This window comes from Hyaena hyaena, unplaced genomic scaffold (assembly GCF_003009895.1).
Source record: "Hyaena hyaena isolate Hyena2069 unplaced genomic scaffold, ASM300989v1 scaffold_548, whole genome shotgun sequence".
Lineage (NCBI taxonomy): Eukaryota > Metazoa > Chordata > Mammalia > Carnivora > Hyaenidae > Hyaena > Hyaena hyaena.
This window is the reverse complement of record NW_024081181.1, coordinates 1327761-1352787: the sequence shown is the minus strand read 5'-3', so window position 1 is coordinate 1352787 and position 25027 is coordinate 1327761. Positions and strand designations below refer to the sequence as shown.

Below are 25027 nucleotides of genomic sequence, written 5' to 3'. Positions count from 1 at the left end.
TGTTCCCTTGGCCAAGTCAAGTGGGGGCCTGATGGAGCGCGGCCTCCGTGAGGGCTCAGAGCCCCCGTGACGACAAGTCTGGGAGGAAAGGACTCTGACTTGGCCTGACCCGCTGCCAGGGCTGAATTCAAGCGTGTTCTGGCCCACTGTTGACTTCCATCGATTCCAGCGGGTCTCACTCTGTCATAAACAAACCTGTTCCTGGAAAAACCGCTTGCTTTGTTAGGACAAGGCCGGCCTGCCGTGTATTCTAAGGCCCATCAGTTACATGTGCACCACACCTGGGGGCTAAGCTCTGCTTCTGTTGTCCGGCTGCAGGCGTGAACTGAGGAGAGTCACTCCCAGGTGCCTGTGTGACGGAGCCGCACGGGGCTGCAGGGTGCCTGAGCACGGGTCAGGACGCTGGCATCCGCAGTGACGCTGTTAAAGATATAATTTAGGTCCTTCCTGTGCGGTTTGGAGCAAAATCTTAGAATTTACAGGGAAAAAACCTTCACACTCGAGCCTAATCAAATTGGGGTAAGTGATTCAATACAGTGTGGAGACAAGGAGGGGCAGGGTCCTATCTTTCTGAGGCGTTTCTGGGGCGACAGAATGGAGGGACCGTGCCCCAGAATAACGTAGCCACAGAGAAGCACGAGCGTTCCCATTAAAAACCACAGCTGGAACACACAGAAAGGTCCAGAAGCTAGTCAGGAAGGGCCACATGGCAGAGCAGGACAAGCCTCAAGGCCAGAAAACCGGCGACGTGAGGGAGGGGGCCTGACTATGTTCCGGACCCCAGCCAGCGGGCGGCTGGAAGCCAGGGTGCCAGGCAGAACAAGACGGTCACGTGATACTGAAGCTAGAACGGGTGTACGCTGGCATGTGAGCCACAGCTTGGTTATGTTTCTGGAATCAAGACGCCCCTCGTCATCACGGCCAACAGGAGTCAAGCAGGGGCGTGTCACTTCTGACCGGGCAGGTGCAAACCCAAGACCTCCGACCCTCGGCCTGTGGGTGCTTGGGTATTTTATACCTGCGTAATTGTGATTCCAATTTCAATCCCTGTTACAATTTTAAGTAGATTCACAGCATCTTCTGTCTGATGCGGTAAAATAAAAAGTTACTGTGTATGCAGCTGACTGCCTATCATGCGCCAGACAACAAAATTAAAGAGAGTAGAAATCTCCAAGTATCTCAGAACACGTCACAAAATTTTCAAAACGGAAAGGGCTGGTGTGAACTGCAAACACGCGGCCCAGACCGGGGCGCGTGAACCCTCGCCGGCTGTCCACGCTCTGGAGAAACAGCGCGAAGGCAGACACAGGAGGGGCAGGAGCCCCTCCAGAAGCAGTGGCTGGAGGACTGGGGTGCACGGCACAGGCAGGAGCGTGCAGGGCTTCCGTTCCGGGTCGAATCATGTGTGCTTCACCAAGACCCGAGTGACGCTGCCCGATGTATCGCATGTCCTCCTTCTGAACAAAACGGGAGAAGCGACATTTCAATATGCCTCTTTGCCATCTCTGAAGTGATTATATATTTAAAAACCCAGCGTCCCTTGGAACATTTTCTGTCTTACTTTCCTTCCTCACCTCTGTCTTCCACAATCACCCCAAACACCAGCCGATCTAGAGGAACTTGGTGTCCCACTGGAATGGAGATAGGGATCAGCAACACCTATTTTTTTTTTTTAAATATATAATTTATTGTCAGGTTAGCTAACATATGGCATAGACAATGCACTCTTGGTTTCGGGAGCAGATGCCCACGACTCATCGCTTACATACAACCCCCAGTGCTCATCCCAGCAAGCGCCCTCCTCCATGCCCATCACCCAACGCCCCACCCCTACTCCCCATCCGCCATCAACAGTCAGTTTCTTCTTTGTACTTAAGAGTCTCTTAGGGCTTTGCTTCCCTCTCTGAAACTATCTTTCCCCCTTCCCTTCCCCCATGGTCCTCTGTTAAGTTTCTCAAGATCCACATGAGTGAAAACACACGGTGCCTGTTCTTCTCCGACATATTTCACTCAGCGTAATACCCTCCAGTTCCATCCATGTTGTTGCAAATGGCAGGATTTCATTCTTCCTCATTGCCAAGCAGTTTTCCATTGTGTGTATAAACCACAGCTCCTTTATCCGCTCTTCAGTTGATGGACATTTGGGTTCGTTCCATAATTTGTCTATTGTTGAAAGCAATAAACACTGGTGCCCCTACGCATCAGCACTCCTGTATCCTTTGGATAAGTTCCTAGCAGTGCTATTGCTGGGTCATAGGATAGTTCTATTTTTAATTTTTTGAGGAACCTCCACACTGTTTTCCAGAGCGGATGCACCAGTTTGCATTCCCACCAACAGTGTAGGAGGGTGCCCGTTTCTCCACATCCTTGCCAGCATCTGTTGTTTCCTGAGTTGTTAATTTTAGCCACTCTGAGTGGTGTGAGTCACTCAACGTGGTTTTGATTAGTATTTCCCTGATGACGAGTGATGCTGAGCATCTTTTCATGTGTCTGTTGGCATCTGGATGTCTTTGGAAAAGTGTCTATTCATGTTTTCTGCCCATTTCTTCACTGGATTATCTGTTTTTCGGGTGGTGAGTTTGGTAAATTCTTTATAGATTTTGGATACTAACCCTTTATCCGATAAGTCATTTGCAAATATCTTCTCCCATTCCATCAGTTGCCTTTTAGTTCTGTTGATTGTTTCCTTTGCAGTGCAGAAGTTTTTCATCTTGATGAGGTCCCAATAGTTCATTTTTACTTTTGTTTTTTAATTTTTTTTATAGTTTATTTTTGAGAGAGAGACTGAGCATGAGCAGGGGAGGGGCAGAGGGAGAGACACAGAACCTGAAACAGGCTCCAGGCTCTGAGCTTCCAGCACAGAACCCGATGTGGGGCCCAAACCCACGGACCGTGAGATCATGACCTGAGCCGAAGTCAGACGCTTAACCGACTGAGCCACCCAGGCGCCCCCAGTTCATTTTTGTTCTGAATTCCCTTGTCTTCAGAGACGTATCAAGTAAAAAGTTGCTATTGCCAAGGTCAAAGAGGTTTTTGCCTGTTTTCTCCTCTAGGATTTTGATGGCTTCCTATATTATATTTAGGTCTTTCATCCATTTTGAGTTTATCTTTGTGTGTGGTGCAAGAAAGTGGTCTAGTTTCATTCTTCTGGATGTTGCTGTCCAGTTCTCCCAGCACCATTTGCTAAAGAGACTTTTTCCCGTTGGATATTCTTTCCCGCTTTGTCAAACATTAATTGGCCATACATTTGTGGGTCCAATTCTGAGTTCTCTACTCTATTCCGTTTGTCTATGTGTCTGTTTTTGTGCCAATACCATACTGTCTTGATGACAGCTTTGTAGTAGAGGCTAAAGTCTGGGATGGTGACTATTAACTCTCTCCAAGGGAGAGGGCTGCCTGGGGGCGCAAGCAGGAGGTGGAGCCTCACAGAAGAGGCCAGCCAGGGTAGGCACCTGCACCGAGGACAGATTCACTGCCCGTGTCCTGACAATACAGATGTAAAGACACTGGGCTAAATGTAATAATGCGAAGAACAGTTTTTTTCTTATTTGTGTTTTTAGTGTAGTTCTCAGTTACCTTCAAAATGCAAATACTACTTTTTATAATTTCAGAAATAAATTTAATTTTTATTTTTAAAAAATTTAATGTTTATTTTTGAGAGGGGGTGGTAGGGTGCAGAAAGAGAGGGAGACAGAGAATCTGAAGCAGCTCCAGTCTCCAAGCTGTCAGCAGAGAGCCTGATGCAGAGCTCGAACCCACGAACCGGGAGATCTCAACCTGAGCTGAAGTTGGACAGGCGCCTAACCAACTGAGCCACCCAGGTGCCCCCAAATAAACTTAAGTTTTTGAAGAATATATGTAAAATATCAAACTCTTAGTAAAAACTTGATGCAAAATAGGTTACACTTTCGTCCAAGTAAAAACATGAGCAAGAACCTTGCAATATGATCTCCTTGTATAGTTCAGAAAACACCATCATATTTAAGAGAATTCCTTCATTCCAACCGCCATAAGTGAAATAATAGAGACGGCTTGAGGCTCAGGTCAGTTCGCATACTCCATTCACAACAGCCCCGCGGAGCTGGGCCTCGGGGAGCAGGCTGCTGGCCCAGCAGCGGGAGCACACGGGCGAGAGGGTCCCAGGGACTTGGGGGCTCCCAGGAGCCTGGCCCAGAAGCGCTGCACCTGCCAGGTGGCCCCGTGGCTGGAGCCTCTGGAAAGGTGGCAGGAGCAGAGCCGTGGCCGTGCTGGTGGCCTGGGGCTGTCAGCGCAGGGACTCTCCGCTCCAACCAGCACCTGGCATTACACGTTCTGTCTTTAAAGTGTGGCCTCTGGTGCCTGCCATCTCCCTTCTTCCCTGTGAGCAGTTTAAGACTCTTTCAGTTCCGTGGAAATAAAAATCCCATTATCTTGTTTGCTGTTTTATAAAGAGCTCATCCCCCCTATCAGGAAACGCAATTGCACTGGCTTCAGCGCGGGCAGAGAGGGGACACACCTGACGCCACTCAGACGCCACAGAAAGCTCCGTCCCGACACAACTGCGTGTGGCTCCTCTGCCGCCCTCCCTGCACATCCCTCAGCTGGCACAGAAGTCACCGGAGTCCTCCTCCGACCTGACCACAACCCACACCCGGCATGGGCCACGGACAGAGCCCTCGGGAGGCCTGCCAGCTCGAGCCCCGCGTGCCCGGAGTGGACCCCTCCCCACGCCCCACGGCACAGCCCCCGTCCTCTCACACATCCGACAGGCGGCCGACAGGAAGTCCGGGCCCACATTTCTCTGAGGCCTGGCCCCTCTCCTCCCTGGAAATCAGCCCTGCCCTCCTCTCTGCACAATTCTTGGCCACCCACACAGTCACCAGTGTGCCCTGCATCCTGCACCCTGGCAGGTGTGAGAAAGCAGACATGCCCAGGGTGAGGGAAGGGGCAGGTGTGGAGGGCGCCTCTGCGAGGGAGCAGGTGGCACGTGTGACATAGAGGCTCTGGAATGGGTGCCCGGAAACCCCCTTGGGAAGGCTTCCCATTCTCATTAGGAGCAGGCACCCGTGTGAAGGAGGGAGGACAGGAAGGGGTGCTCACTGCCTGGGGAGCACAGTCTCAGGGGGCTCCTAGGAACCTGTAAGCTCAGCTGGCACGACCCCGTACTTGGTGAGGCGCCCACAGGCGGGCTTCCCATGCCCGGGGGAAGCTAGTGAATCTGCTTTCCCTTCTCCACTACCACCGGGCCTGCCTCGGATCCAAGATTTGCCTGCACATGGAGCTCGCACATCCCACTGGGGCCATGACCGGAACCGGCATGTCCCGGGTCGGGGTGAGTGCTGGGCCAGGCAGAGGCGATCTGCTCCCCAGTGCCCCCAAGGGGACAGGAACCGGCTACACCTCAGGATTGGCACACAGCTCCCAGGAGAAGAGCCGAGGCTGCCTGAGCTTGTGATCTGGGTGAAACACGGAAAGGCGTCTCCCAGCCTTCAGTATACACCACTAAGCCGTGGGGAAGCAGGACGCTCAGAACCAACTACTCTTCTTAATTCAATTTTCTGGATGCCACAGAATTAAATGGAAAGGTTTTAAAACAGATCAGGGGCGCCTGGGTGGCTCAGTCAGTTAAGTGTTCGACTTTGGCTCAGGTCATGATCTCACTGTTCGTGAGTTCAAGCCCCATGTCGGGATCTGTACTGACAGCCCAGAGCCTGGAGCTGCTTCAGATTCTGTGTCTCCTTCTCTCTCTGTCCCTTCCTCGCTCATGCTCTGTCTCACTCTCTCAAAAATAAATAAACGTTAAAATATTTTTTAAATTAAAGAGGTATAAGTGATAAGCCAAGAGACATAAGATGGAATCATAAAAAATGCTCAATTAATCAAGGAGGAAAACAGAGGAAAAATAAAATACGTTTCCTGGACTCTGAAAGCGCACTGGTATTTTAAGCAATGTTGACCTGGTTCCTGTCTGTGGACCACCCCCCACTGAGCCTTCCAACATTCGTAATTAGGCCTTTTATCAACAAAGGAAGTTTTTCTTCCACTGTTTACTGTTACTTCTTTTCTAATTATTCGTCCTTAGAAAGACCTGTAATTCCTAGTTTGGACTCTGGTCTTTCACTGTTTCAATTTGTCCCTCTGTGTCCTGAGACTCTCCTCAAGCACATAACTGACCCCTTACTCCTTACGGAAAATACCCCCTCATCACCTTTAGTGTGGACTTTGATTCTTATTTTATGCATTTTCTCTAGTTATTTATTGTTAAGCCTGTTCTCTCCATGGCTTTCTATTCCTTCTCATGGAAGCCATTTCTTCTTACAGCCTACCATTGGGTTGTGGTTTGCTGCCCGTATTTCTTCCTCTGGTTGATTGTCTCCAGAGGTCGTTCCCTCTCTGGGTCCTCAGGATAATATTCTTTCATTTCTTTTTTTTTTTTTTTTTTTTGAAATAGTTTATTGTCAAGTTGGTTTCCATATAACACCCAGTGCTCATCCCCACAAGTGCCCTCTTCCATGCCCATCACCCCCCATCCACTCCCCCCACCCCCATCAGCCCTCAGTTTGTTCTCAGCATTCAAGAGGCTCTCATGGTTTGCCTCCCTCCCTCTCCGCCACCATTTCCCCCCTTCTTCTCCCCCATGGTCCTCCGTTAAGTTCCTCCTAATCCTCCTATACGTGCAAACATATGGTATCTGTCCTTCTCTGCCTGACTTATCTCGCTCAGCATAACACCCTCAAGGTCCATTCATGTTGCTACACAGGCCAGATTTCATTCTTTCTCATTGCCATGGAGTATTCCATCGTGTAGATAAACCACATCTTCTTGATCCATTCGTCCGTTGATGGACATTTAGGCTCTTTCCATGTTTGGCTACTGTTGCGAGCACTGCGTGAACAATCTATTTCCCAGCACTCCATTCATCACTCTTGGTCCGCTCAGCCCTCAGAGAGCGGTCATGTCCAGACTCTGCGGGTGCCAACAAGCAGGGTTCAGCGGGACCTTCTCTTTCCAGACACTGTTAAGGGCCGTGCACACCTCCAGCCCAAAACAGACCTGCTGGACTCAGATTGGGCCTCCTCTTCCTTAACGTCTCTTAGACACTCTGAACGAAGAGTGAAACTCCACAAAACTACCTTCTGCAGTAAGCACTGCCGGTGGGACCCTTCTAATCTCCACACGTCCTCAAGGATAATTTTGGCAAAATTATATTTTGCCATTCATCTCCTTCTTGGTATTTCCTGGTGTTGGGGTCTCGAGGCAGAGGGGAGGAAGGAGGTGCCAATGGAGGGTGGGCACAGGGGTGGAGAGGTGTCTGTAAAAGCAGACAGCAGCATTCACCGAAGGGAGAAGCAGTCTTCCGGGGGGATGGGAAGGTGCAGACAGAGGCTTTGGTCCAAAACACAGCCGGCAGTGGCAGATGCTCAATCCCTAGACGCCATGGCACTTCCAGGGGCATCCAACAATCTCACACCTAGAAGTGGGTCAGGGCTTTGTCCCTTCTGTGTCTTCCTGAGCCTCTGCTGGGACTTAGAAAAGCCAGTATGGCTGCTAACGTCATGCCAGCTTATTCTGGAGGCTGCTGGAGGTTACTGGTTACTGCTGGAGGAGTGGCTAGGCTCCTCTCAATTCCAATTTAGTCAAATTTCACAAATAAGGATTTGGGGAGAGGGACGGGTAGATGAGGCAACAGGGGGATGAGCCTGTTTCGAGAATTAAAATCTCCACATCCAGTCATGAAACATGGCATCTGGCGGGGCTCTGCTCTGCATTAGCGAGAGCTCCCCGCCATCTCTCGACCACCAGGCATCCATCTCTTCCTTCCTTCTTCCACCGCTGGCCAAGCACCAACTGGTGGCACGTGGCAGGCACGCAGCTCTGGGAGATGACGGTGAGCAGACGGTCGTGTCTCTGTCCACAGAGCTCCTCGGCCAGTGAAGGAGGAAGAGCACACCTTCCAAAGAAGCCAGACACATACACATTTACGCAGAGGTGACAGATGCTCAGCACTGTCCCAGGGCGTCGGGTGACATGGGCAGGTGGCCTCCCAGACCCCCTCCTGGTAAAAGATGCCCCAGTTCTGCAGTGAAATCTTCCTGAGGCTGGCTAAGTAGAAGTCGCATGTGGCTGGAGGGATTGAACCCCAGTCTGGGCCCGCACTGCCTACCCTCACCCGTCACGGGGCCAGGTTACACTAGCTGCTGGCACAGGCCATCCACGGCTTCCCCGTTCTCAGCCCAGATTTCCCCTGGCCTTACATCCCTTTTATAACAGAGTGCCATGTTCAAGAGAGAATTTATTTACTTGTGTTATTTTTATACAAAGACATTTTAAATACTAAAGCATAATGCAAAATATGTCAAACACTGCCAGAGAAGCCTAAGAAAGTTTTAAGAAAACGTCATTGGCAGAGGTGATTTCAATAAAGGAATTCCTTTTAATTTATACCCTGGGTATGTCATTTTCTGCGTAACTAAGAAAACTGTTTATTAAAATACATTCTCATGGCAGATTGTTTAAATATAAATGTACCAATATTTTAAAGCTGTTCTAAAAATAAGTAGAAATATTCTCAGAGAAGAGCGTAATCACCAGGACTATTTTCCCTAAAGTTCAGCGTGCACTCAGATGTTTGTTGTTTCCATTCAAAAATAGCGATTTATTTACCGGGAACACTGAGGTGACGTTCTCGTAAAGTAAGTTACATACATAATACACGTCCTGTATCCACATCGGTGCATATGCTGGCGGATGGAAATGCACTCTTCACGGTTGGTCACCAGCTGGCCGTGATGTCACCGCCCCCTCCTACTGGGCTCCCCGCACACACGATCTCACCGCCCCCTCCTACTGGGCTCCCCGCACCCACGATCTCACCGCCCCCTCCTACTGGGCTCCCCGCACACACGATCTCACCGCCCCCTCCTACTGGGCTCCCCGCACCCATGATCTCACCGCCCCCTCCTACTGGGCTCCCCGCACACACGATCTCACCGCCCCCTCCTACTGGGCTCCCTGCAAGAGCAGCTGCAGCCTCCTCAGTTCATCTGCCGTGGGGGCCGCCCACGCCCTCTTCAGGAACTGCACATCCACGCTGCCGGAGGCCCTGGCCAGCACGAGGGCCAGGAATCCACCACTGGCCTTCTCTGCTTCACCCACGACCGTCATGGCCACCAGCCTGAAAGCGAGAGGCACATACTGTGTGACTAAGAGTCTCCCAAATCATCTATCCTCCAAGGGAGGGGTAAAAAGGAAGGGAAGTTCTAAAAATTTCAGTCATTGCCAAATAAAAGGACATTTAGACCAGAAATAAATGCATAAAATTCTGTAGAAACCACTTAGAAAACCTATCTGTGTGTTTGCGAGGATCACTGATCAGGGTGAACGCTGCCTGCAGACACCTGTGATCCAGCCCAGGTTAATGTCCTGAGCGCCAGACCTCCCTTCCGACTTGGTGCCCCTGGAGAACGGGCATGCCAGCCGGCTCTCAGGTGCCCAGCGAGAAACCTAGAGCCGGCCCAGCAGCCCTGACCTTGCCTCCTGTCCCTTCACCACCGGCTTCTCTGACGGGGGCCTGTCTCTGACCTCTCCCCTCACAGGCTGCAGTCGTGCATCCCAGGTCTACTCAAGGCCGCCCAGACCCCAGTTCCCATGAGACACCTGGACGCTCTCTCTGCCTGTCTTCCTCTGGCTCATTTCCACTTATCCTTCGACACCTGGCTCAGTGGTGTCACCTCCAGAGCCCTCCCTTGACCAGATGGCCTGACTATGCCTAATTTGGTCAGGGTCCCCAGCATCCTGGGAATGCCTCTGTCACACATTCGTCCCAGTTTTACTCAGCAGGAGGGCCCAGGCCATCCCCACTCACACCTACCCCAATGCTGCCGCCACCCCCCGCCCCTGTCTCCTCATAGTGACCAGGGCCACCAGCACCCACAGGAGCCACGTTCGGTGGGATCCACGACTGGCACACAGTGTGCCCCTCGAGGTGGATGCCAGCGGCCACGGCGGGCACCAGTTGTGGCCCCACAGGGTCTGCCTGCCCACTAATACTCTGTACACTTGTCACACTCCCTGACAGGGACCTGCCTGAGCCTCTGTGAGGTGGGCCGGTCTACGCCCGCCTGCAGGTCGTGCTCTGAAGCTTGCAGCAGGTGAGCAAACTGAAAAACCGCAGCAGTCACTTGGCGCTACTTGGTGCTTCAACAGTGGTGGCCACACTAGTGCAGAATACAGGCGACACTTCACTGGCACGAACTCGGGAAGAGGGGCAGGACGAAGGCAGACGCGCACCGCGGGCGCCGCTGAACCGGGCCTCGCGACAAGCACTCAGATAGGTGCGGGAGCGCCAGTCCCACGGTCACTGCTCATGGAGCCCGCTCCTCGGGTTCGTGAGGTAGACAGAAGCCCAGCAGCGAGCGTGGGAAAGAAAAGGCAAAGTCTGGGCTCAAAGCAGCTGCCACCACCTCGGCGCTGCTCCCCACGCACTGGCGCGGCCTGCCTGCAGACCACGGGCAAGCAGGTGACTATCGTCCCGGGCTTAAAGTAGCCCTGAATGTGAAGTCTCCCTTCTACCTCAGCTCTGTCTTTGAAAAAAATATATATTTATTTGAGAGACAGAAAGAGAGTGAGTGGGGGAGGGGCAGAGAGGGAGGGAGAGAGAGGATGCCAAGCAGGCTCCCCACTGTCGGCACAGAGCCCGATGCGGAGCTCCAACTCACGAACTGTGAGATCACAACGAGGGCCGAAGTCAAGAGTCAGACACTGACCTAACCGGGCCACCCAGGTGCCCCAAAGCTCCTGCCTTTTAACTGTTATTTTCTTCTTGTTCAGTCCTTCTCTACACTGAAGAAACACTGAGCCCTTCCTGTGAAGCCCACTTCTCAAAGTAGACGCTGCTCTGACCAGGGACGGGAGGGCTCTCAGGAAGGAGGCCCCCACCCTCTCCAAAGCCTTTCTCTCGCTCCGCCTAGCGGCTCGCTGCCCTCTCCCGAGACCCCGGCACTCCGCTGGTCCCCGCTGCCCCCACCTCCTCTCTCCTCACCGGCTGTGGGAGCCACGAGTGGACTCCAGTGTGTTTACCACTCCCTTGCCCCATCGGGACACGGGCCCACCAGCAGGTTCACCACGGCCCCTGGCGCCAGCAGTGCTGCTGGGCGCACAGTAGGTGCTCGTAAACACTGCTGTGTTACATGAGTGTGCGTGCATTATGTGTTTATGTGTGAATCACAGTCTGGAGTTTAATGATGTCTTTGTTTAATAATTAGAATAAGGTAAGTATACACAGTACTTGAACTAAGTAAATGCAGTTCTTAATTTTTTCAGATCTTAGTGGTGTATGCTAACGTCAGTCAAACCGTTTCCTAGTCTGATCACTGCTTGCCCCCCCCCCCCCACTCTACAAAGGGACGTGGGATGTGGCCGGGTGGCCCTGCCCTCCCTCGGTCATTAGGAGCCTTCATTTCATAGCAGGAGAGTTTATTGAGGAGAAATATAAAATCTCAAGAAAGAAAACAGGTGTAGAGACAAAGCAGAGTCAAGAGAGAGCCCTTCATAGTGAAAACTGTACACATATTTCAACTTTCAATTAAACGAAACAACAATGAATCATGGCTGGGTTTCACGTTAATCAGAGCAGAGGTGGGGAGAGGGGGCTGGTCTAACTGTGACCTCAGTCCAGGGCATCGACTGACACCGAAGTGAAATTATGTGAGTTGCTGATTCCCACGTGGGATCCCTTCTCCGAAACTAGAAGGGAGACGCTATATCACTTGGACATTTACTGAATTTATAAGACTAAAAAATGAACATAACTAAGGAGCTCACAAAAGCTTCTTTTATTTCTACAATGATAATCATGGGAAAACAGTACAGTGTGAATTCTTTAATCCACAGACTGTTCTGGATGAAGTATGAAATAACACATTTTAAAGTGGTTTTCAAAATACTACTTAAAGATGTAAACATAAAAACTATTTAAACATAAATAGCCACATTTTAAAGCGTAGCAACCTTACGCATAAATTAAGTACAAAGACCCTCAAGGGCGCCTGTGTCAAGAGCCACCTGTGGGGGCAGCGGTGCCATCAGACTTACTTGTCCGGGGAGACGAGCTGTTTGGCCACAGGACCCAGATCGCTTTCCAGGAGGTCCCAAACATAAATGCAGGAAGTGTCATCCTGGGCCAGAAACACGGCAGGTCTGGTCAAGGACCAGCGCAGGCCTGTGACGGCGTGGCCGCCGGTGCCACCGTCCCACTGCAGGAGGGGGCGCTCGCTGGTCAGCTGGTGCAGCCTGATGCTTCCGTCTGAACAGCCGGCCTGGGGACAGGGAAGGGGACTGTCTGTCACAGCTCCTCCTTATTCCCTCAGCCTCAGCAGCGGGGGACACCTCAGTGACACTCTGTCCTCGTCAGCTACAAAGGTGAGCACCCACCCAGGAGATCCTGATACACCTTAAACCCTTCCCCTTCCCCAAATGGCTAATAATGAATTCAGTGAAGATATAAATAGCTGTTTATCTTTAACAAAGGTGACTACTGCTAATTCACCCTCAGGCCATTCAGATTGGCTCCAGAGAACTAAATAACCCACCTTTTTAAAAAAAAAAGTACATAAATTTGAACCGATAATATGGTTATATATTCTCCTTGGATTGAAATTTTTATCAAATAAAACTTGGCTGGTTTAGCAAAAAACCAATTTTAAGCTTAGGAAGAGAAGCTTGATTCCTTTTTATTCAATATCTTTACTCCTTCACCTCCTCCCTCAAGAAGAGCAGGGGCCTGAGTTAGCGCCCACAAAGTGTTCTGTGTATGTCACGGGCCAGAGGAGCCAGGTCCCCCACTGTCAGGGGTGGAGGGAGCCCTGAGTCACCCTGGCATTAAAGATGTGGGACAAGCACGTGTTTATGAGAAGCAGACAGAGATGCTGTGTCCTGTCCAAGGAGCACTTCTTCCTGCCCAGATCCTGGCTTGCAGGTATTTTTCTCCTGACTGGGGCAGGGCCTCTTGGAGAAAAGGCTGATTCTGAGTTTGCGGTACCAGAAGCAAAGGACGGCTCGCAGAATGAGGTCAGAAAACACAAGAACCAGCCCGAGGCAGGTCCCCAGGACGGTCTGAGCAGCAGAATCAATCACGCAGTACAGTGGGGGGTGTGACCCAATGAGGAGAGTGGGCAACCAGGTGTCCACACTCGCGTAATAAAAACACACACGCACGCCTGCACCGGAGACAAGGCAAAGGATAGGAAACCACTGTTTGGCAATCTCCCGAGTCACAGATGCAGGCAAGCCTTGCTGAGGGATCCCAGGGCCAGCGAGGGGGCCGGAGGGGCCGTATGTGGGATGTGGACGTAGTGTCCCCTTATCCCCCCACAGATGCTTGGTAACCAGACAGGGAAAGTGGTGACTCCACCATGAAGGGAGCTGGCAGACACAGGTTAGAGCAAAACTGAATCTAATCGTGAGGAAACATCACACAGACTCGTTCCAAGCCCTTTAAAAATGTCAAGGTCAGGAGAGACTGAGGACCTGTCCCAGAACTGAATGAGACTCCTGACCTGGGTGTTACTTTGCTTATCCAACAGGACATTATGGGGATGGCCGTGGAATGTGGGGCAGCCCTGTCCATCAGAAGACAGGACTGTGCCAGCACTAACTTCCTGATGGTCAGGACCGCATCGCAGCTACATGAGAACGACCCTGTTCTCCTGAAACCCACACCACTCTACTTAGGGATAAAGTACCGTTTGTGCAACTTCCTCTCAGACAGAAGAGCGCGAAACACCCACACACGACTGGGGAGACAGGGTGGAGCCGTGGAGGTAAGCGTGTGATGTTGTGGCAGGGTCTTGTAACTTTCCTCAAGCTCCAATTACATGAAGGGACAGGCGTCTAAGGTCCATTCAACAGCCACGTGGACTGCTCTGCCCTGGCCACACAGAGGGGACCTTCTCCCGCACAGACCGCAGGTACCAGAGTGTGCTGGCAACTCACCCGCTTTTAAACATTCCCAGAGGCCACCGCCAGCATTTTGCTGCCCAAACGGAAGTGGTACTTTAACAACTGACTCTCTTACCAAGAATATTGGTTCTCCAAATGGTGAAAAATCGATCGCATTTACTCTGACTGGTCTCATGCCACGTTGCTGGGGTTTGTACAGTCTGGGAGATACTCTCAAATCCTGTCTGGTGCCATGACTTATAAGACCCTGGCGATAAGAAGACCAATGGTGACTAAAATGGATTAGGTATGAGGCTGGATAAAGCAGTTATTCTTGAAACAAGTGAAACAGCATCACAATAAATGCAAACAGTAAGTTAATCTTTAATGAAGGTATTTGGCAAGCAGCCAGGAAAGGAGAATGAGTTACAGAATAAGATTTTAAACTAGTACTTACCACGTCTGTGCCAACAATGAAGTGACCAGGATCTGAAGGCAGAAACTTCACATTGAGGGTTTGCGTGGCCCCCCAGAATTCACAGTCTTTACGGGAAAGGCTGGGAAGAAACAGAAGGATGAACAGATGAACTGATTCGTCAGGGATGACACCACATAACACATTTACTCCGCGCCGTGTGCCAGCAGACAGAATAGGTGACCCCACATTTCCTCTGCTGCTCTTTCTCCATTTCCTTCCATGTTCCCTATGAGCTAGACAATTGCTCCAGCTCTTGTCTCTCATTCACTAATTCTTTCTTCAGCTAAGTCTCATCTAGTTAACCATTCACTGACTCTTAAATTTCAGAGATAACAGTTTCTTTCTAGAAATGTCTCTTAGATGCCACCATCATCTCAAGGTCTTGTTTTGCTAAACCTATTTGTTGTACCACAGTAGGTGTTTCCTCATGTTTGCAGTTTTTGTAATTTTTCTCTCTGAACTGCATCCTCTAAGAGCCCCGGGAGCCCAGCTTATGGAAGCATCTCCCCTCCCCTCCCATAGAAGTGCTGACGATACTGACTCCATCTTGTACACGCCCCCTCTTGGGGCTACACATTCTGGGCCCCTTGGAGATGAGTATATACACGTTAGAAGTGTATATACTCCCCAGTCGGCCAGGACTGGGGAGGCTTGCTTTGGCTATATCTGCAAATTTGTTAAAGATAACATTGGGTCTCCCTTCCCGGAGCACAGATGGTGCCAGTAGATTGAATTATAGGTTAGCTTGCAGTCAGGTGCGTACAAACTCTCTGAGGTGCGTGTGAACCCTCTGACCTCACCATGATGCCTTTCCACACCTCCCCTCACTCTACATAAGCTGTGGACTACGGTCTGAACCTTGCAGAGAATAGCTGTGCAGCTCCGGATTGTCACCGGCTCAATCCTCCCTGTCAGTTTAGTTACCCTGGATAAAATGCTGTCTGAACTCAGTGAAGTCGCCTTTGTTTCCGAGTCTCAAAGCGCCTTCTCAGTGGTGGGACAGTGCTTCCTCCACCTCCAACACCGCCCACCGGGCAGCTGTCCCAGAGCCTTGATGCTAAGCCACTGGTCTGAGACTCTGACCCTGCCTTCTCGGTTGACCCCAGACCAGACCTAGAGCTTGGGGTTCTGGGACTTGCATGCTCCCTGATCTCGGCGGGGCTGGGGAGGGGCCTCTGGGGTTTCTCTCTCACTGAAGGGGCGGTGAGTTCAAGTCCTGCACTGGGCTCAATTACAGCTGCCAGCCTCAGGCAAGCCCGATGCATCACTGCTCGGCACAGGCTTGAGCCCCGCAGAGCCAGGAGGCCTGCGCCAGCCTCACCTGATACTCCAGCCTCCACACCACACAAAATCTTGCACACTAACTTCAAGCTCCATTCCTGTCCTGGCACCGTCCTCTTCTTCTCTGGAAAAACTCCCTGTAGTTTATTGTTAGTTTTAACTTGATTCAGCATCTGTATCTGTAACAGGAAGGGACTCATGGCCACTCTTTCCACCACATCCACTTCTGACTCAGGACTCTGGCCCTATTCCACGTTCAAGACTGCAAATGTCACCTGTCAGCCAAAGACTCCTCAGTCTGTGCCTCTAACCAAGGTCCCTGCTGCGCGCTGGCCACCTCCTGGTCATCTCCACAATCACCACGAGCCCAGCCCACCCAAGGCTGGTGGCCAGATCCTGCCCAACTCCTTCATCTTGTGTGCAGTACTGGCAGCTGACACAGACCCCTGGTGAGCGGCAGTTCCCTGAACCTGTCAGTCACCAGGTTTCTTCAGCTCTGCCCCTTTAACAGAAGTCAGTCCTTCCATACGCAAGATGGCCACCTTGCTTCAGACCCTTATCTTCCTTATCAGTCCTGTAACAGCCTCTCGGTCTCCCCAACTCCAGCCTCCCTTCCTCTGTCCAATCTCACACTGCTGCCAAGCCGATCATTCCTAATCACAAATAAGACATGCTACTTACTCACTGCCTTAAAACCCTGTACTGGCTCCCAACCTCCTGCAAGGGAACAGTCTGGACCCTGCAGCATAGCAAACACGAGGCCCGGCCAGGGACTCGTCCCCATCTCCTCCAACAGCAACCTACTGGCAGTTCCCTAAATGTGTCCAGTGCTTGTGCCTCTGGGCCTCCCACACACCGCTCCCTCTGATCGAGCACGCTCGTGGTCGACCTCCCATCTCAGTGGACCCCTCTCGAACCCCTGGGGAGGTTCAGGAAGGGCCCCAGGGCCCGAGACAAGCCCAGAACCAAGCAAGAACCTGGGGGTGGTTCTACCACGTACTAGGGGACTTTTTAAACATAAGTGACTCCCTGTAATAATTATATTCATACAAATTTATTAATACAACCCAGAGGCGCTCTGGCTGATGGTGAAGAATCAGGCCAAAAAAAATTTTTTTTCAAGGGTAAATTATATGCTATCAGCTGCAGTAAATGACAACAAAAAAAGGTGTTTGGGAAACAAATCAACATGGTATAGAAATACCACAAACAATACTTATACATTTAGTAAGAATTTTTATGTCATGTTAAGTTACAGGAGTAAAAACAGAAATCAAAATTTCTGAAAACAACTTTCATATTGGTGTTTCTAGTTCCTGAAATGTACCTATTTAACCTCAGAGTTGTATTAAAACTGGATGAAAAGCAGTCAAATAGTACTGGCTTAGAAGATAGAAATTATTCTTTTTAAAGTTTATTTATTTTGAGAGAGAGAGTGCGGAGGAAAGGCAGAGAGAGGGGGAGAGAAAGAGAATCCCAAGCAGGCTCTGCACTGTTAGTGCAGAGTCGGACTCAGGGCTTGATGTCATGAACTGTGAGATCATGACCTGGGCCGAAATCAAGACTCGAATGCTTAACCACTGAGCCACTCAGGCCCCCCTAAGATAGAAATTATTTTAATCAAAGAAGAAAATGTTAGCTCTATACCTAGCAACTGTATTTATTACACTGACTCATTAATATTAAACTAATTGGCAAATAAACTATTTAGCAAATATACAATGTGAAAACTTGGATTTTTCAATGCAAACTTGACGCATTTACTGTCTAACCCCTAATGCTATTTCCTTCTGTGGGAGAGGTTTTAGGGGGATGAAGCGGATGGTGTAGGTCCAGGCGGCGCATCTTACCTGTCACTCAGCTGAATAGTGGCACTGTGCACCAATTTTATCCTCCCTCCAGGTATTAAACCTAAAAATAGGTAAACCATAAATAAATGTACCTCTTAATAAACCAAAATCCAATACAGTTGCTTTGAATCATTTTTCATTGCTCAAGTATCTGGGTTAGGAAGTAACATCAAATCAGGGGCCATGAAGAGTGCTCCCTCCCTGACGTGGCTGAGGCTCCTATAAATTGCCTTATGAGAAAAGGGCTGGTGGAACCAGTCAAGCTTCCCAGTTTTAGATTCAAGAGAATAAAATAATGGCAGGACACTAAGCAAAACAAAAGCAAAATCAAAAACCCCTGAAGTTAGTTCCCAACAGCAGTGCTTTGCTGTCGGGGTCCAGGGGTGGTCTCATGCTCGTCAGGGAAGCCCCCGCACAAATGCAGAGGCACATCCGCAGGCCACCTCTCTGCTGTGGGGCGCACAGGGGCACCCGCCGCTCAATGTCTGCACCCCCTTCCCTGCACCACTGGAGCTTGTCCTTCCCTGGACCCCCAAAGCACTTATGGCCACAACTCTGACCCGTCAGCCATTCATTGGCTTTGCCTCCTTCATCCGTTTCCAATATCCTCCCCATTTTTTGTAATTATTGCAAAGGAGGTAACTAAAACCTCATGTATTTAAAAAACAAAACAAAACAAAACACCTCATGTATATTGAGACCCAAATTCTGGGCAAGGTACTTCCTAGAACGTAGGGAGTATATAAATCCTAACTATACAGACAAATTCAACTTGCAATAGAAAGGGAGACTGTAATTACGTACGATGGCCTCTGCCACAGTTCCAACTCTGATACGAGAATGTTCAACGCTGCTGTCACAGATTTGAAAACGCCCTCCCTGTTCTCCAGCACGCTGTCTTCCTACAGGAACTCCAGGGCTGAGAGTCTCAGCCCAAATGTGACCTCCCCTGGGGAGTCCTCCCTGACCTGGCTGCTTGGCCTGTTAAGCACTTCTGATCTGGCAGTCACATCACATGCGGTTTGCACACCAGCCTCCCCATAAGAGTACACTCCCTGGGGCACCCAAGACAGCACCCAGCCTGTTAAGAGAACCTTTCATCAATGGATGAGGTAAATGCTTAGTCCTAACCATGATTTGAGTTCTCCAACCGGCCACTACTGTCACACACACATATGACAGCTTGGAACCACCCCAAACACTCCTATGGACATTTAATGGCCAGAGCCTTTCCAGCACGGAGTCCTGGCATAATGTCATCCCCTCTTTTCCTAAAAGCAAAGTTGAAACAGGGTCAGGGTTTGGTAAGCGGTCCTGTACACAGAAGGTGTCTTTACATAGCAGCACATAACAATGAAATACACACTGCCCTACGGTAACTTTGGTGTGCCTTCCATTTTCCTGCAAAGCATCTTTATTCAAGATTTGGCCTCCACAGGCAGATTATGAACTATGGGCAGAGACTCTGTAACTCCTTACTACCATCCAAAGTTCCTAAAAGATACCTTGGTCATGGCATGAGTGCACAACATAGATAGCCTCAAGATGGGCTCCACAGGCTGCAGCATTCTCGGGTCAGGGCAGAAGCCTGGGTGAGCCCAACCGGGAGTCCAGCCCCAACATCAATCCGAGCTGCGGAAGGGCTTGGCCACCTCCCAGATGCTGTCCTGCTCCAACGTTCCAAGACTGTGACCCACCCAAAAGTCTCATACGGGCTCAGTATAATAGTTTCATGATAAGCAGAGAGGATGCTATAAGAAAACCTTGAGAACGTTTACCCTGCCTCAAAATGTTTACTAGTGAAATCAGTGAAATGATTCAGCCTCGTTTTTATGGAAGTTAGAACCCACAGTAACTTCCAAGTACTGCCTGTGACATTCACCATGAGACCTGCACACAGGGCGTGGGAAGAGATGAGGGTCGGACCCCTGCCGCAGACAGGGCGAAGGGGCCGGCCACTGGGAAGTAGGTGGTTGGAGCTAATGATGTTAGGAGAGGGTCCGGGAGCACGAGACTCAACCGTCTCCTGGTTCCCAAGGTTTGCTGGGAACCAAACGCCATGGTATCGAAAAGAACAAACTGCTGTAGGTACCCTGCTTCTGAGACAGAGCAGGGACCAGGGTCCTCAGTTTTCCAGCCCTGCTTATAGGTGCTGCTTGCCGCCAGAAACTATGCCCGATGCCAGAAGCCACAAGCTCCAAACAAGCCCCTGACCCAGTTTTTGACTGGTTTGCTCCAGTTCAGACTCCGTGCTAACCCTCCAGCACCTAAAAGGGAAGTTCAACTGTGAGAACCAGACCAAACCAGTCTGAGCCAAGATGGACCCCAGCACTGACCTTTCACCAACTTTCGCCCTCATTTTAATACTAAGTCCACACCCAGGGGTGGGGCTTAACATGCTAATTAGACCTGCGGTGTATGAAGAAGGACGAAGCATGACTTGTAAGTGCAAGAGCGTGGATAAACAATCCCAGCCTGCGTGTTCAGACGGCACCCTTTTCTGGCCAAGGTTTCTTTAAGGCTCTTGTCAGCCCCTCCCGGGGAGCCAGCTGGAAGACCCTGCGTTCAGGCACCTCCCTTTTTGGAGCACAAGCCCCGGTACAGCCTTGCCTGGGATTCCCGGGGGCCTCTTGTCCGCTTCTACTGCGAAGCGCGCCCGAGGCTGGCTCAGTAAATGCTTGGGCTCCTCCCGCACTAGACGGGCCTCCACCCCACACCCGAGCTGGGTTCTGAGAGCTCCAGGGAGTCTACCGAGGGCACTGACATGTCAAAACCAAAGGGAAGACAGCCCAAATGTGCATTCAAGGATTGAGACTCCTGAGTGAATGGAAGGGCACAGAGAACTCACAGCTCACAGAGCAGAAGGACACAGGCAGAAAGCGATGGGAGAACACCGTCAGCTGCAAGCAGTATGCTTAATCTCACGGGGTGCCAATCCGATGGCTGACAGGGTCATGCGATACAGAATGCTGACGTTCCTTTTTCAGGTAGCTCATTACTTATTTTTCAAAGTGGCTGTCAGTACCTTTAATCTCTATTCATTCTAGAAAACACTGACTAAAATTAATTTTTGTATTTAATAGTTACCTAAGTCACTTACTGAGCCTGCGACATCTGCCTTCGGTAACTCAACCACCACCTGCAAACAGAGTGTGGAAATGAGTGTCAGTGCGTCAGGATGCGCTCGGGTGCCACCTAGCACGGGGCAGCTCTCCTCAGGACAGCGTGTGGTGTTCGGCGTAAACACCCAACGGCTCGCTGCCTCAGAACTGGTATTTAAATGTTAGTAATTCCTTTCTTTGACCTGCTGTCACTTCTCCTCAGTCAGACTGGCCAGCGGCCAGGGCTCTGGGGCGCCCTCCGGGGCCCCCAAGACCACACCCCAGCCGCTTGTCATGCTCCCCCGCGAACCTGTTGGAGGTGCCCCGCCAAGCTAGCCAGGCCCTCGACTTTCCCACCCTACCTAGGCCTATCGCCCACCGGCCACCAGGCACTCAGCACCCCCAGGCCCCCCCAGACACAGCGGCTCAGAGAGCCCGTGCACGCGGCCGGTGCTGCCCTGTGTGCTTGTCTGGGCGTGTCCTACTCACCCACACGTTGAGAACCCCACTCTCATCCAGGGAAGCAATGTGGAATGACAAACCCGACATTTCTAGTGGAAACAAACAGAAGAAATGGCTTGTGAACAAGGAAACCACATTTCATAACTTGACTTAAGGATTTTGTGGAAGTGAAAGATCACACACCTTCTTGAGTAGAAAAGGGGGAAAGCACAAAACTCTGTTTTTTGTAGACAGATGTGGAGATGGGCTCTACGGCTTGAACAGGGCTGCGGTGGTTTACTGAGGTCAGGAGGCCGTCTAAGGTTTAAAGCACACGGGACCACATGTGGGTAGTAAGTCACAAAAATAAAACAGATGTTATGTGGGGTTAAATCTGCCCCAAATACCACAAAACCACACATAAGATGATGTGTGGTCACTGCTTTCAGCACTACCATGAAACAGACCACAGGCCTCAAAACACCCATAAGGAGAGAGAGACATGTGGATTCCAACCAGACACTGGGTTTCTGCGAGTCTATGGGTGTGGAGGGCAGGCGTGAGGTTAAGAGGCTAAGAGGGAGTCAAAGGCACACAGAAATCAGAGAAAGCGGCCGCAGGGAGAAAATCTAACTTCTGGGGCAGGGCCTGGTGGGCCACTCCCCAGGGCAGGGCTGGGCAGGGCTGGAAGGTGAAGCCAAATGGGAGGGACCAACCACAGTGGCGCAGGGGGCAGGACACCCTCCCCCAACCCAGAGCCCACCACCCAGTAAAGAAATGACACTTCACAACTAACAGAATAAAGCCCTTTCGACCTAGAATATCCATCTATAGAATGTCCAAGAGTAGGGATCAAAAATCAAGACAAATTCCACTGAGAACTTCTGTAAGAAGAAAATACAAAGTGCAAATCAAAGCAATTGAGGAGATGAAAATTCTCCCGCCCACAAATGAGCACTTAACAGAAGCCCCGAAGTCACCATGTCGCTCCCAAAAACATTTGGAAGCATACTTAAAGTAAGCAAGCAAATGAACAAAAACACCTGAAATCAGAAACCCAGTACAGAAATGGATAGAAAATAGTAAGAAACCGGGGCACCTGGGTGGCTCAGTCAGTTGAGTGTCCGACTTTACGTCGGGTCATGATCTCACAGTTCTTGAGTTCAAGCCTCGCGTCAGGCTCTGTGCTGACAGCTCAGAGCCTGCAGCCCTCTTCGAGTTCTGTGTCTCCCTCTCTCTCCGCCTCTGTCTCTCTCGCTCTCTCAAAAGTAAACATTAAAAAAAAAGAAAAGAAAATAGCAAGAAATAAGATGGGAGCTGGGGCTGAACCCTGGAAAAAAACTGGTGAAGAATAGACAAGGCTCCAGTTCACAGAGCCTGAGGAAAGGGGCAGCCTATGCACTGCGAGGACCACATGCTGGGGGGACCCTGTACTGGGGGCCACACTGGGAGGGGCCTGCTCACTGGACAGGATGCCTACTGGGGCTTAGGGGGGAGCACACTGGCAGGGTCACATACCGGGGGCTGTACAGTAGGGGCTGCTGGAGGGGATGCTCACTGGGGTGCAACACTGGAGGGAGGGGCCGTGCTGAGGGGGTGGGGGCGTGCACAGCCTGGGTCAGAAGCTCCGTGGTTCTCCCAGCACTGGGAGCTTAGTGAAACTTGCCTGGTTACAGTGATAATATTTAGTTGGCAAAAGAAAATGAAGGAAGTGTTTTAATGGAGTAACATCTCTGCATATAGTTTAAACACTTACAGTTTTAATGACTTGAGCCAATTTGGTAGTGAATTCAAGTGTTAATTAGTAACATCAAGAGCAATTAGAAAAAATGCGCATTTTTTAATGTTTATTTAGTTTTGAGACAGAGACAGAGCATGAGCTGGGGAGGGGCAGAAAGGGAGACAGAGAATCTGAAGCAGGCCCAGGCTCTGAGCTGTCAGCACAGAGCCCAATGTGGGGCTCGAACCCACAAATAGTGAGATCATGACCTGAGCCAAAGTTGGACGCTTAACCGACTGAGACACCCAAGCGCCCTGAAAAAGTGCACATTTTTAAAAGCTAACTTCTGTAACAGCATCAAACCCATAAGGCACCTATAACTAAAACATTCTCATCAGCAGCAACATTGCCCCCAAAGAGGCAAAAATTGGTTGTCGGGGGACCAAGCAAAATTTTGTATGCATTGTGAAAATGAATAAAGGGACTGGGGAGGCCAGCAGGGGGGGCCACCACTCAGTGTCAGTCACGGGAACAACTGTCTGTTACAGACCCAGCATTAGAACCCTCCACAGAGAGAACCCCAGGTACAGGCCACACCAGGGGAAGGTGTGCGCTGCGGCCCCTACAGGAAATCCACTGCTCCTGCAGCTCAGTCAGTGAGACCCCTCATCACCCTGAACCCCTGCTTTCCTCCAACAGACTTCCCTTCAAAACAACATTCCCAACTTCCTTCTTCTCCAAAAACAACATCCCTCTTCTCTGTTGCACTTGCCCATGGTTCTGCCATAGCTTACGTGTCCTAGGCTGCAACTCTCTGCCTTTCCTGAACAAACTCATCTTTTACTGGTAAAATAACCAGCAGTTTTAAGGCAAACAGTATAAAATACAGCAATTTGTATAGTACGTAAACAGATATGCAGCGTGTGTCGTATTAAACTCTCACGGAGGGAGACTGGGCACAGAAAAGGCCACTTGGTTAAGAAATGAGAAGACAAGACACAGCCTGGGAAAAATACCAGCAAATACATCTCTGAGAGAGGACTGTTATCCAAAAAAAAAACACTCTTAAAACTCAACAATAAGAAAGCAACAAATCACTGTTAAAAATGTACAAAAGACCCAAAAGGACTCTTCCCCGAAGACGACACACAGTAGCAAAAAAGCCTATGAAGAGATTCTGCTCGTCACATGTCATCAGGAAACGTACATTAAAACCACGGCGAGACACCACTACACACCCCTCCGAACGGCTGAAAAGCAGGCAGTACCGTGGGCACCTGGAGCTCACACTTTGCTGGGACTGCAAAACGGTCCACGCAGTGCAGTACAGGCCCCTTGATGCAGGCTCCATCCCAGTCGCCAACAACTGGAATTAAGCAAACGCTCATCACCTGTGGGCGGGTCAACAGCGCGTAAGCACAGTGAGGCGTGAATGGCCGGTGCCCACAGCAGCACCATGACCCGTACATGCAGAACGCTAAGTGAAAGAAGCCAGACTCAAGGATCTACATTCCACACGATTCCATTTATCTGACATCTGGAAAAAGTAGAACTGTGGAGACAGAAAACTGATTAGTGCCTGGTGGGAAAGGGGAGATGGGAAACCAAGTGCAGGTGCAAGACAGGGGCTCCCGGGCAGGAACAGAGAGGAAGACAATGGGGTCTGAGTGCAGACCCTGCCACGAAGTTAGTGTGACCGGGGACATGCTTCTGCTCTCCCTGAGCAGTGGGGAAGTAGGCCAAGATAAGCATTAAACAACCAACGTCCAAAATAATACTGGGGCTACTGAAGAGGTCTCAGAACACAGAGTGCCTACCAAGGGGTGGTGGTTCTGGTGGCTGGGTGTGGTGGTGGTTCTGGTTGGTTGTGGTGGTTGGTTGTGGCAGGTGTGGTGGGTGGTTGTGGTGGGTGGTTGTGGTAGTTTGTTGTGGTAGTGGTTGTGTAGGAGGTTGTGGTGGGTGGTTGTGGTAGTTGGTTGTGGTGATGGTTGGCTATTATGGTGAGTGGTTGTGGTAGGTCACTGTGGTAGCTGGTTATGGTGGCTGGCTATGGTGGTTGGTAGAGTGGGTGGCTGTGGTAGTTGGTTGTAGTGGCTGGCTGTTATGGTTGATTATGGTGGTGGTTGGCTGTGGTGGTTGGGGTGGTGGTTGGCTGTGGTGGGTGGTTGTTAGGGTGAGTGGTTGTGGTAGTTGGTTGTGGTGGTTGGGTGTTGTGCTTGGCTGTGGTGGTTAACTGTTG

At 50.6% G+C, this 25027-nt stretch overlaps 1 protein-coding gene across 2 annotated transcripts in view; it reads right to left on the bottom strand.

Moving 5' to 3' along the window:
* Nucleotides 1–1243: 1243 nt before the first annotated feature.
* DYNC2I1 (dynein 2 intermediate chain 1) overlaps nt 1244–25027 on the bottom strand; it is a 61681-nt gene continuing 37897 nt past the window's right edge. Inside the window, exons 17-25 of one of the 2 annotated variants that reach the window (XM_039255855.1) lie at nt 21273–21386; nt 21117–21178; nt 20614–20665; nt 17527–17587; nt 14375–14474; nt 14054–14185; nt 12073–12296; nt 8984–9154; nt 1244–1457 (exon numbers count right to left, since the gene is read on the bottom strand). In XM_039255855.1, the coding sequence (XP_039111786.1) occupies nt 1400–1457; nt 8984–9154; nt 12073–12296; nt 14054–14185; nt 14375–14474; nt 17527–17587; nt 20614–20665; nt 21117–21178; nt 21273–21386 (974 nt within the window). In that variant the 3' untranslated portion in view covers nt 1244–1399. Of the gene's footprint in view, nt 1458–8607; nt 9155–12072; nt 12297–14053; nt 14186–14374; nt 14475–17526; nt 17588–20613; nt 20666–21116; nt 21179–21272; nt 21387–25027 lie in introns of those variants that run through there. The other variant, XM_039255856.1, reaches the window with a different exon arrangement.